The following is a 14,167-nucleotide window of genomic DNA, read 5'->3' on the forward strand; positions in this document are numbered from 1 at the left end:
AATATAGAAAAGAAGAGTAAAAAGTTACATAAAATTGTAATTCATAATTAGTCCTTCAGTAACTACCATTCACTATATTAGACTTACAATTAATTTATTTTCCCACTAAAAATAAAAGTAAACGAACGACAAAATTTTCGAATCAAGCTAGTACATTGTGATTCTTTTGTAATTATACTCGTTCTTCGCCGGAACTGTCGGATTCATTTCAATCGACGACTCGAGAACATTGTTTCGATTTGAAAATGAACATTTGCTTGATCCTTTCTTGCGTTGATTAAATCAACCGTAGAAAAGTTGTTCCAGTTGGAAGTTTTTGTTGTTTCTGTTCATATAGAGTTATAAATATGTAACACGGTGATGGATCAGTAACTGGCAACTCGAATTTCGTTTACTTAGATAATTAATCTTGGAACGACATTGTGGGCTCCTCAGAACTTATTGAATTTTAATCTTGTTTGTTGAAATTTAAATATTAGAATATGGAACTTATGCATAATATGGTAATGGACGAATTTAGTGATGTAATCACGGGCGTGGAACTTCACGGTGTGTTCGGGTCATGAAGTTTAAGAAAATTTTTAATTTTATCTGGGGGTTTTCATTTCGGTATGTGGAGAGTCAGGAATTATAAATTTAATTAAGTTATATAAATTTTGCTGTGAGTTAGTGAAATTGATTAAATTGTAGTCTTTTATTTGGAGATTTAGGAATTTGGAAAGGGAAGATTTGGTGGGAAAATTTTTGTTCTTTTCTAATTTATCACCTCTCAAGTTTTCCAATTTTCTAATTTTGCACTCTTCAAATTCTCTAATTTTCTAATTTACCATCCTTCAAATTTTCTAATTTTCTAATTTACTAGTTTACCACCCTTCAAATTTACTAATTTTCTAATTTACCACCTTTCAAATTTTCTAATTTTCCACCCTTCAAATTGTCTAATTTTCTAATTTACCACCTTTCAAATTCTCTAATTTACCACCTTTCAAATTTTCTAATTTTCCACCCTTCAAATTTTCTAATTTACCACCCTTCAAATTTTCTAATTTTCCACCCTTCAAATTGTCTAATTTTCTAATTTACCACCCTTCAAATTGTCTAATTGTCTAATTTACCACCCTTCAAATTTTCTAATTTTCCACCCTTCAAATTGTCTAATTTTCTAATTTACCACCCTTCAAATTTTCTAATTTTCTAATTTACCACCCTTCAAATTGTCTAATCTTCTAATTTACCACCCTTCAAATTTACCAATCTTGAAATTTTCTAATTTAACACCTTTCAAATTTTCTAATTTACCATCTTTCAAATTTTCTGATTTTCTAATTTTCCACCCTTCAAATTGTATAATTTTCTAATTTACCACCCTTCAAATTTTCTAATTTTTTAATTTACTACCCTTCAAATTTTCCAGTCTTGAAATTTGCTAATTTATCAAACTTGAAATTTTCAAAATTAATTTTTAAATTTTCTAATTTACCAACTTTCAAATTTGCTAATTTACCAACCCTCAAATTTTCTAATTTGGTAACTTTCAATTTTTTAATTTCTTAATTTACTCTCGATAGAGTGTCTGTATTCCCTATTTTCTTACAAATATAATTCTACAGTTTATACTACACTTTTAATGTTACACAAATATTCAATAACTAAAACCTATTTATAAAGCATACTATAAGCATACTATTTATAAGCATAATATTTATAAGCATACTATTTATAATAATACAGTGTCATATTTCCGAAATAAAACAGTGTCGTTCTAAGATAAAAAAGATGTACAAAAAATAATGTCAAACTATTTAAATAACGTGGAATGTGAAATTTTCGCGAAAGTTTCAAGAACATACTCATGGTGAACGAATTCCCGCGCGAAATTTGAATCGATCGCGGGACTTGGATCGCCACGCGGATTCATGCAGATAATTTGGCAGTGGATGGATGCAAGCAAAGAATGCGAATTCTGCTCCGTTATTATTTTCCTTTTTTTTTCATTTCCTTCGATGTGCCGTTACGTATATCGGAATATAAATATAACTGAGTGTTGCTCGTGATTTATTCGTGTGTTTTGATGCAGTTTCGAATTGCGCTTGGAAGCTTTTGTACATTGACCTTCGAAACGAAGTATACGCTTCTCTTGTTTCTTGGCTATTCTTTTTTGCGTTCGTTTTGTTCTGCTCTTGTAGAGAATTATTAATCTCCTGAAGGAAAATTTTTCTTTCGTTTGCCAGATGAATTTTTGGCATATCGTATGGTTTGCGGTGTAAATCGATTCTTTCTCGATTGACAATCTTATTTGCGGAGGGATGATTCTTTAAACTTGATTCAATTATTCGTTATTTAATTAAATTTATTCTATTTTTTCGAGAGGTTTCGCGACGTTTCATTGAATGCGATCTTGAGAATTAATTCAGAGTCCCGATTGCACCCTGACATTTTTTACGGTCAAAACAGTCTTTCTTGTGCGGTAAATGAGGGAGTTATTGAAAAATACTTTGACGACTGATGTTATCAATTGAGTACGAAGATTTTAGTGTATTATAAACGTGTATTCAATTATTTAAATAATTCAATTATTATAGGGTATTCAATTATTTGAATAATAATTATTCTTAGAAAATAACTTTGAACTTTTTAATTTTTAAAAAATTAAAAAATAATTATTTTTCAGACGTATTATTTCATAATGAAAAATTTGGACATTTAAATTTTGAACATACTATTTTATGTTAAAGATATCATTTTATAAACATATTTATTTGACAGATTTTTCAACTTATCAAATTAAAATTTGATTAGTGACTATTGTGTTACAGTAAAGATTTATTCAATAATTTTTGTTAAATATATTTTTTTCAACATTTTCTATGAAAAAAGTATCAGTATACAATAAAAAATCAACAACCCACGAAATTTATTAAATTAAAAAATGAGACCTCTACAAAAATTTTAAATATTTTACAAACTACAAATATTTTATATTATATTTCAGATTTTAGATTTTAAATATTATTTTAGATTTTAAATTTCAGATTAGAATATTTTATACAAAATACTCAGTCGTCAAAGTGTTACTAAAAACGCGTTACAAATAAAAATTTCTCTATTTTTCATTCTCCAAAAAAAAATATATCAAAATTATTTTATAATCCCACTTTTAGACGAATTGTATATAAAAAGAACGTCTGTTTCCTTGTATTCAGTTTTTCTTTCTTGTCGCTTTTTAGCAATCTTTGAAAGAAGAACCAAATTTTATTTCTGTTGGTATTACTGGTTGCCTTTGTATGACTGTTTTGCCTGGTAGATTTCGTTTCAGAAGAGCTGCTACTAATTTTGTCGATATTTTATCGATAATATCGTTATGATATTGTTTAGAACTGATGTAAGTTATTCTATGTAGCTTGTAAGTTGGCTTGTAAATTAATAGGAGTCGTATTCCTTTCAGCTGCCAACTTACTAGACGCACATAATAAATGAGATCATATGTATATTGCAAAATGTGATTTGAGTAATATAATTGGTTTATTCTTGTTTAAATTTCAAAATTAATTTCAATTAATCTAACGAAAACTGAAGATACAAAAATATAAAGAAAATTTTAGAAAAAAAATATTAGAAAACTCAAACATTTGAAAATTTGAGAGAGAAAATATGTAAGTTGATAAATTTGTACTTCTGTATATTTAGAAACTTGAAAATTTAGAACTAAAAATTTGAAACTTTGAAAATTTGGGACTAAAAATTTGAAACTTTGAAAATTTGTAAATTAATAAATTAACTTTGTGATTTTGTAAAATTTTAAATTTACAAATTTGGAAATTTCTAACCTCATAAATTAAAAAATTTAGAAATTTGGAAATTTATAAATTTATAAACTCAAAAATTTGTAACTCTACAACTTTCAAAACTTGCCAACGAAATTTTAAGAATCAAAAAACTTGAAATTTATGAATTATCTCATTCTGCAATTTAATGAGAGTCTACATCTTCCATCGATATTATCGATACACCAATAGCAGCAGCTCTGTTCCATTCATTTCTGCTAACTTGCCATCGAACGCTTGTAAATCTTTCGAGACTACTAAATTCGATTTTTATTTTCTCTACGAAATTCAGAAATCTAGTAACTACAAAACGTAATTTGCAAGTATGTACAATCGTAGTTAAAAACCGTTTCAACACCTACATTATACGAATTGCAAGTAGTACATTGTTTGAATCGCATTCGTCAAAGAAAATTTCTGAAAAACGAAAGGTAAGAATCAGTGGCGGATTTAGCTTCCGAGGGAGCCGAATTCTTTCAACCCCATTAAAATAAATCAAATCCCAAAATTATAGCAACTGATATACAAAAATTTTATAAATACAGCATCTACCATAAGAGTTACATAAATAGAATTAAAAATAAAAATTATAAAACAACCGATATTAAATAAAATTGATAAAAGTTCCATATTAATTTTACACCCCCATTGCATAGATCCGCCATTGGTAATATTTCAAATTCTGCGAACTTCGCGATCTTGTATTTCTCGCATCTGCTGCCAAAAATTCGAGAGATCACCAAAATATTATATCTTCTTTTCTTTCTCTCTCTCTTTTGATTTCTTTCTCGATCTTCATGCGTAAATAAAATCAGCCTCCCGTCGACCCCATCTGTCGGACAATATAAGTATATATAAAATGTACCTAATATATTTCAGTTGATTTGTGTAAAGAAGATGGTATGTAAAGGCCTCAGATTTATTTCAATTTTTACTCTTTTGCATGTTTATTTATTTACTATTTTATCACGTTTCTTTGTCACCGAAACGGGAACGTTACTCGCGGTGTCGCACACGAGTCTGTTGAACTCAGGGCCGGTTCTCTTTGCGATGCAACATGTGACGCTATCATAAGAAGATATTCGCGCGGGAAATTTAAAATAAGTTTGAGTTATTGATATTAAGTTTGATTAATTCTGAAAGAAGTTGTGAGGGAAATTTGTGGGAAAGTTATTCATTTTTCGGTGTAATGAGAGGGATGATGTTAAAATAAATTATGGTTAGTTTTACTTTATTAATTTACGTGTAATAAAAGATTGTTATCTTACTGGTTGATATTTTAAGGAAAATTTATGATGATTGATGGGTGCATATTAGTAGTTTAGAGTTATTGGTATTTATTAGATTGGAATTTGGGGATTTCAGAATTTCAGAATGTGGAATTTGGGGATTTCAGAATTTCAAAATGTGGAATTTGGGGATTTCAGAATTTCAGAATGTGGAATTTGGGGATTTCAGAATTCCAGAATGTGGAATTTGGGGATTTCAGAATTCCAGAATGTGGAATTTGGGGATATCAGAATTTCAGAATGTGGAATGTGGGGATTTCAGAATTTTTTAATGTGGAATTTGGGGATTTCAGAATTTCAAAATGTGGAATTTGGGGATTTCAGAATTTCAAAATGTGGAATTTGGGGATTTCAGAATTTCAGTATATGGAATTTGGGGATTTCAGAATTCCAGAATGTGGAATTTGGGGATATCAGAATTTCAAAATGTGGAATTTGGGGTATTGAAAATTTCAGAATGTGGAATTTGGGGATTTCGGAATTCCAGAATATGGAATTTGGGGATTTCAGAATTTCAAAATGTGGAGTTTGTGGATTTCAGAATTTCAAAATGTGGAATTTGGGGATTTCAGAATTTCAAAATGTGGAATTTGGGGATTTCAGAATTTCAGAATGTGGAATTTGAGGATTTCAAAATTTCAGAATGTGGAATTTGGGGTGTCCGAATTTCGAAACTCAGAATTTGGGGATTTCAGAATTTCAGAATGTGTATTTTGGGGATTTCAGAATCTCAGAATGTAGAATTTGGGGACTTAAAAATTTCAGAATGTAGAATTCGAGGATTTAAAAATTTTAGAATTCTAAATTTGGGTAGTGAGAATTTCAAAATTTTAAATTTATGATGTGAATTTAAAAATTTCCATATCTTCTAAATTCAGAAACTGCCTTTAAACTATACAACAAACTATAAAGCTATAAGCATACATTGAGTCGCTAATAACCCATCGGTTGATACAACTACAAATAAATAAATAAAAAAAACAATTTTCTTCACATCCTTACAACAAACACACAAATTTACATCAAGTTGCATCGTAAACCTCCTAGGACCGGCCCTGTTCCCAAAAACCATAAAAAAAGGCTTAAAAAAAAGAACAAGCAAAAAAGAAAGAAGTTTCTACGATTCAACCAACGTCACTATGCGCTTTTAAACTTTTATTCTCTCTTGTCTGGCTTGTTCACCGGGGAACGTTCATTTTGTTGACCCTCCAGGGATAGACAGTTAACGAGCTCGTGTTATTCCGTTGATCGAGCCGAGAAAACGTGCCACGCTTTTTAGCATCGATTCTCGAAGCAATTTTTGCATCGATTCATTGTGGCGAACAACAATGACACGCTTGTGTGATCCTTCGTGCTTGTTGTTTGAATGTTGATAGACTTTAGAGAGGTCCATTTAGCGCGAAGGATCTTCGTTTCAGCGATGAAACGCAATTCATTCCATACATTCTACTTTTATCTTATTATTGTCTCGTTTATTGCACTACTTTTTCAGCTTACTATCACCGTTTTTCAAATTTCTTTCGGCAAAGATCGGTGTTTATGCGATGTGTACATTATGCATGCGCCTGGATTTCTCTGTGTCGTTGTTTCTCTGTGGATACAGATGCTGATGTTGCTTATGGTTGTACAGGGTGTCGAAAGAAATTAAGGGTCGTTTATTGTACAGATTATAGTGATGTAAAATAGTATTTGTGGAAGTTTGCGATGTTTGGCCTGTTTTTAAGTCGCTAAATTGGCGATTAAATTTGAGTACAGTTTGCTTTGTGGTAGGATTGTGAGTTGGCTTCTGAAATTGTAGTTAACAGAAGTGAATTTTTTAGCAAATGAAATAAATTGTGAAATTTAATTTCTTAGCAAATAAATTGGATTTAGAATTTAATTTCTTAGGAAATATATCAGATTTGGAGTTTTATTTTTGTAGGAAATTATTTCTATAGATTTGAAATTTGGTTTTTAGGAAGTATATTTTGCTGTTTCATTTTATAGCGTACTATTAAAACAGATTTGAAGTTTAATTTTTAGGAAATATTTGCAGTTTAATTTTATAGCAAATGAATAAAATAGATTTGTAATTTTTAGCAAATAAATGAAACAAATTTGGAATTTAACTTTTTAGCAAATGAATATAAAACACATTTTTAATTTAACTTTTTAGCAAATAAATAAAACAAATTTAAAATCAAACTTTTAATCAAATGAATATAAAACAGATTTAAAATTTAACTTTTTAGCAAATGAATATAAAACACATTTAAAGTTTAACTTTTTATCAAACGAATATAAAACAGATTTGCAATTTAACTTTTTAGCAAGTGAATAAAACAGTTTTTTTTACATTTAACTTTTCAACAAATAAATAAAATACATTATATTTTAATTTTTAGCAAGTGATTAAACTAGATTTTAAATTTAATTTTCAGTAAATGAATGAAACAGTTTTAAGATTTAATTTTTTAGTAAAAAAAAGGATTTAATTTTTTGATAAAAAGAGAGGTACATTTAAGAGTTTTTATTGTAGTACATTAAGCATCTTTTGTATTTTAAATACATTTTAACGAGAAAGAAAATGGAGTTTAGGTACAACAATTGTTTTCATGAAAATTGTTTTTTAAACACTCTTGGTTTTTTATTGATACTCTGTACCTACGAAGTGAGCTGATAACGATGGCCAGGATGATTCTGCGAGGAATATTAAAATAAATGTGAATATTAAAATAATTATAGAAATTTGTGAGTATTGAAATTTAACAATATCAACAATTTTTAAATATTACTTTGACATCAAAGATCTAGAAATATAAAAATTTTGATAAAACAGAAACTGGATTTTTTTTAAATTCGATGTTCCTATAGAATTTTGGATATCTAGAAGTATAGAGATTTGGGAAATGTAAAAATTGAAAAATATTGAAAGTTGAGGGCTTAGAAATATAAGAATTTAGGAATATAGAAAGACTTGAAAATATAGAAATTTCGAAACATAAAGACTCGTGAAAATATAAAATTTTGAAACATAAAGAGACTTAAAAATAGCAAAATTTCAAAATGTAGAAAAACTTGAAAATACACAAATTACGAAATATAAAAATCTTGAAAATACAGAAGTTTCAAAATACAGACACTCGTGAATAAAAAAATTCAAAGGATATAAATAATCGCAAATATAAAAATTTTAAAAATTATAAACATGAAAGATCACAGAAACTAGAAAATATAGTAATCATATTTAATATAGAAAATCAGTGTTTCTATCAAAAAAAATCTTGTAAGCAGAATCATCCATTCGTTAACTCAGCTCACGGTGCACGCGTACGCGTCGTTGTTTAACATTGGTATCAACCTGCAAAGCAGAGAGAATTTATGCTCGAAGGCTGTCGCGATCGTCATTCGAATCCTTCCGGTCTCCATTTTCCTTTCCCACTTCGTGATTGTTTCCTGAATATTGATAAAACGTGTCACTCTTCCCCACGAATGCTTTTAGATTTCATACGGTCGAATAGAGTCACGTCAAAACGCTCTAAACTCTGAAACGTATATAGGGAGATCGAAATAATTTGTACCGTTTCGCATAATATTTGGAATTTGGGGTTTGAGAATTTTAGGATTCTAAATTAGGGGAGTGTGAATTTCAAAATTTGGAATTTGGGGATTTGAGAAATCCAGAATTCTTAATGTGGGGGGAGAGAATTTCAAAATTTGGAATTTGGGAATTTGAGAATTCCTGAATTGTAAATTTGGGGTGTGAGAATTTCAAGATTTAGAATTTGGAAGGTTGAGAGTTCCACAATTCCAAATTTGGGGAATGAAAATTTCAAAATTTAGAATTGGGGGATTTGAGAATTCCAGAATTCTAAATTTGGGGTGTGAGAATTTCAAAATTTAGGATTTGGGGATTTGAGAATTCCTGAATTGTAAATTTGGGGTGTGAGAATTTCAAGATTTAGAATTTGGGAGGTTGGGAGTTCCACAATTCCAAATTTGGGGAATGAGAATTTCAAAATTTAGAATTGGGGGATTTGAGAATTCCAGAATTCTAAATTTTGGGTGTGAGAATTTCAAAATTTAGGATTTGGGGATTTGAGAATTCCAGAATTCTAAATTTGGGGTGTGAGAATTTCAAAATTTAGAATTTGGGGATTTAAGAATTCCAGAATTCCAAATTTGGGGAATGAGAATTTCAGAATTTAGGATTTGGGGATTTAAGAATTCCAGAATTCCAAATTTGGGGAGTGAGAATTTCAAAATTTAGAATTGGGGGATTTGAGAATTCCAGGATTCCAAATTTGGGGAATGAGAATTTCAAAATTTGGAATTTGGGGATTTGAGAATTCCAGAATTCTAAATTTGGGGTGTGAGAATTTCAAGATTTAGAATTTGGGGGGTTGAGAGTTCCACAATTCCAAATTTGGGGAATGAGAATTTCAAAATTTAGAATTGGGGAATTTGAGAATTCCAGAATTCTAAATTTAGGGTGTGAGGATTCCAAAATTAGAAATTTTGAAATTTCAAACTTTCAGAATGTGGAATTTGGGGATTTGAGAATTTCCTAAATTTCCAAACTTCTCAAAAATAGACTAATAGTGCATTAGGAAAAACATGAACTAGTAAAATAATAAAATACTGTAACAATGATACAAAATAGCAGCCTCCTATGGTACAATGAGTGAAATAAACCTTATCGTAACAATACAATAAAACAATAATAACTCAATAAAACAAAAGTTACTTCAATGTAATTTACAATACACGAAACATCAAAAGCGATTTAATTAACTTCTCTAATGATCCGCAAATTTTATGAAACCACATAAAAGACAATTCCACATAAATCCGCTAACCTTACACAAAGGGAATACCGATGCTGATACCTAAATACGCTAAAGTTTAATTAATATACGCCAACATTATAGCCTGCAAGTTAACAAACGAACGGGTCGATTAATTCCCGTTCGCGATATTTAATTGCATTTCACAGAATCCTCGAATCGTCGGAAGGATTTTAATAAAATTTCAAACCGAAATAAAAAGGGAAGAATCCGTTTGTTTTCAGCGAAAATGAAACAAGGATTGCGATATTTATCTGCTCCTCTCCTCTCTTCGGGTTTATCGAATTTTTTCCGTGCACAAACGAACCAACTGCCGATGGCTAACACCGAAAATGAAACGAGTTCCGTGCACGAATCACGCGGAACTGGGTCAGCATCGGTTTTCAAACCTGCTTTCGGGGCCACTAGCATAAGCTCCGCATTAACGTCATACTCTAGGCTGGCACGCATTAGCTACTTAAGAAAGATTTCGAAGAGTACGTCTTTGAACGTGATTATGGTTCTCGTTAATCTATAAAAATCCGGAAGGCGTAAATAAACGAATAGGATCTTGACCTCTTGACCTATGATTTTTTTTGGTACGTTGGAGTTAAAGTAATTATGCAATGTTGAGATAGATAAGGGAAGTTGAAATGTAGGTTTTCTTTATCTAAAATATCTTAAATTATTATTGTATTATTGTAATAAGATAATAGTATTTTAAGATATTATTTTATCCTTGATTATGCAAATTATAATTGGTATTAAATTCCAGGCTATCGTGCTGAAAATATGATTTCGCTGGACTGTAAGGTTATTAGTAGCGAGAGTTATTTTGTCTAATTAAAATTAATCTACCACTATACTTAGCATTGAACACCCACTGTGAAATTAAAGGCGAAGTTAAATAATAAGTAAACAAATTATAGTACACAGATATTAATTCAATAATACATTACATTATACATTACAATAATACATTAATATTCTTCATAATATCATTCTTCATCTTCATGAAAGTCAACGCAGATTTCAATAAAATTATTCAATTTTGTAAATTAAAAAATTCATAGACTTAAAGATTTGAAAAATCGAGAAGGGAATGAAACTTAAAAAATTTATATATTTGAAGTTTTAGAAATTTAACAAGAACATTTTGAAAATTACAAAGTTCCCAAACTGCCTAAGTTAAACTCCCATGTTCTACGTAATTACATCAACGTCAACCCTTCTCTCTTACTTCATTAACGCTAAAGCTAATTAACACGTAAGATTATACTTCCTCAACAACTATACACCAAACATCTTTCTCCAATTCCCATTTTCCCCAAGTCCCCATACTAAACGTCTCCCCATCGCAAAGTCCCCATACTAAACATCTCCCCATCTCAAAGTCCCCAAACTAAACATCCAAGTCCCCTGTCGAAGAAATTCCATAAATACCAAATCGCGTCAGCCAAACGAGCTTAGGTTCCCCGAAAGAACAAAGGGCACGTACCGATTGGAGAGCAGGTGTCGAGATAGGGAGCTTTTCAGATGGAACTGGGCCGAGCCGTTGCTCGCTAGTAGGGATAGTGCATGTTGTGTTCGACGTGTGATGTAATGGGAGGGCACCGGGGGTTCAGTCTCTGATGATCCAGGTGGCAAAGAAGGCGAGCGTACTGAAGAGGCGGAAATCGAGGAACCGGATGGATGTCCAGCAACAACAACAATCGTTGCCGCCGGTCACGATATCCGGCGGCGTGTCCGGTGCTGCCGGCGACGCTGCTGGACAAAACGACAACCAGAGGATGGAGAACGAAGGTGACGTTATCTTCTACATGGAGGAGCCGAAAGCTGGCACGCCTAATCGTGCCAGACGCGACAACCGGTGAGTCGTTTATCGCACTCGTTTAAATTCCTAATTAACAACTGTAGTTAATAAACTCTTGGTAGCCTCTTGGTAGCCAGTAGACAGCACATGAGAGACTTGACTTTCTGGCTAGTATTCAACGAGCCTTTCGATTCATATTAATACTTCCTGTTCATCCATTTCGTACATCTTCATGTCTAAGTCCTGTTAGGATACCTTAACCCCTTATTTTGACGAGTCTGACTCGTGACGCACTCGTGCCTTGGTCGTGATCAATTTTACTCAAATTTTTAATACGCTTCAATTTGAAGTTTGAGTCCAATTACAATTTACATAGTCAACGATTCAATAATAACATATTGACATAACATTTCAATTTTTTTGTCTGTTTAATATTGTAGCTGCAATTAGTCAGTTCTGACTGACACACTTGACAAATAAGTCATAGTGCAAGGGGTTAATGTCGAATCGACTCTTCATTTTTCCCAGCACCCTTCCACTAGCTAGCCAAACCGTCAAAGCCTCTGATCAGTGAGTAGTAGCCATCTTGATTAAACATCAAGTGAATTGTTAAACTGCTATCGACACCATGGATAAACTTTGTTTGTGGAACTGAATCCGGTGATATCGAAATTTTCTGGATAGTGCACATAGTACAGTGAATACTTTTTCCCGGAATCTCTGACCAAGTTTTATTAATAGTCGCGTTAACTGATCGTTGAAATCCCTCGGTAAACGAGCGCGGAAAGTGGAATTGATTTCGAGGAGCGGAACATTGTGTAGCGATCCTGATTAATACTGCAAGTCGTATTATATGTATATGGTTATTATACAGGTAATAGGAAGATAATATAGATATTATATTATGAAGGTACCTTCTATGGTTGCGAAAGCACTGTTGCTCTTCCTTGTTTAGTTCCTTTAGGTCAATGTACGATCATTATGTAAAAATTTTATTATTTTCACAAAATCAGTATAAGAAATCAACCTTGGTGAAAAGTATAGCAACTGACTTTTTGATTTGAAGCACCAGAAACAGGCTCAAAGACAATAGAAGTAGTAGATATATTATAATGATGTGTAATGATGTCTGTAAATATTATAAAGATGTGTGAATACGGATATTATATTATAAAGATGTAGATATTATAAGACGTAGATTTAACAGAATACAAATGTGCCAATCGTAACACAATGTTTCTTTGTCTCCGACAGTTCGAACTTCGAAATCATAACACGTTCACCGTAACTGATCGCGGTGAGACCGAACAGCGCTCAGTTAACGCGATATTTGCTCTACGTCGCTGAACCAAAGCGACATGATTGAAGTTATACCTTTATTAGTCTTCTCTGAGTACAACTGTTCAGAGAAGGTATTTGATGATTGAAATTTATTACAATAGATCATTCATGTACATTAGATATCTCTCTGAGTACAACTTCTCTGTACGTCTTCTCTGAGTACAACTGTTCAGAGAAAGCATTTGATGACTCAAATTTATTACAATAGATCATTCATGTATATTAGATATGTATCGTTATAATGAAGATCTTGTCATAACCACAAATGATATAAATACAACTCCACATTTATAAAAGTTATTTCCTATGTTCCTAAAACGAATACGTAATGAATAAAAATGATAATAATAGAAAGGTATAATTCGATTAGAGTATCTCTGCATAGATGCGTTTGAACGGCGTCACATTTCGCTCTAAATTCAACGAAAGGAGACAGAAGGGATTTCGTTGATCCCTCTGAAATTGGCGAGACGACTCGCTTTCGAAATAAAGTCCCGCGTGCAGCGTTGAATTTCGAAATGAAATCCCGTGAACGAACTTATTTCGCCTCCGGTTTTTCTGCATTATTCGGGAAAAACGAGGTGAGCACACAAGAGCACCGGTGAAAAGAACGCGAATTCTCGCCGGTAAACAGTTGCGAATAATTTGCATCCTCGACGCTGCTCCAGGCAGCTCAAACTCCATTTCAAGTTTCACGATTTATGGCAGACTCGAATCGAGTTCTGTACCCTTCAATCTCCTTCGAACGCTGCAGAATTGTTGAATATCAATGTCAAATTTGATCGATTCTATTTGTTTCCGATGCGACTATTTCTCCCCCACTTCTTTGATGAAATACAGTTTCAAGATATGGTTTATTTGTCTAGACCTGTTTTTGTTGTGTGTATCGAATTTTTCATTCAGTTTGTGCAGAAAATACGTCGAAAAATATTGTTTGCTCGACGTTTCTTCGAACTTTACTTTTGGAGATATGGAACTTTGAAGTTTTAGTAGTTAAGTAGAAAATGATATTTTTGTAATTATATTAACTTATTAGTTTAGTGATAACATTCTGGGTGTCACGAGATCAAGACCTACATTTCTATCACTTTTTTA

At 31.6% G+C, this 14,167-nt stretch overlaps 1 protein-coding gene across 2 annotated transcripts in view; it reads left to right on the forward strand.

Moving 5' to 3' along the window:
- The window catches only part of KCNQ (KCNQ potassium channel), a 78,520-nt gene that overhangs the window by 39,318 nt on the left and 25,035 nt on the right, over positions 1–14,167 (forward strand). Inside the window, exon 9 of one of the 2 annotated variants that reach the window (XM_076539505.1) lies at positions 11,544–11,788. In XM_076539505.1, the coding sequence (XP_076395620.1) occupies positions 11,544–11,788 (245 nt within the window). The remainder of the gene's footprint in view (positions 1–11,543; positions 11,789–14,167) is intronic. The other variant, XM_076539509.1, reaches the window with a different exon arrangement.

This window comes from Megachile rotundata, chromosome 2 (assembly GCF_050947335.1).
Source record: "Megachile rotundata isolate GNS110a chromosome 2, iyMegRotu1, whole genome shotgun sequence".
NCBI lineage: Eukaryota > Metazoa > Arthropoda > Insecta > Hymenoptera > Megachilidae > Megachile > Megachile rotundata.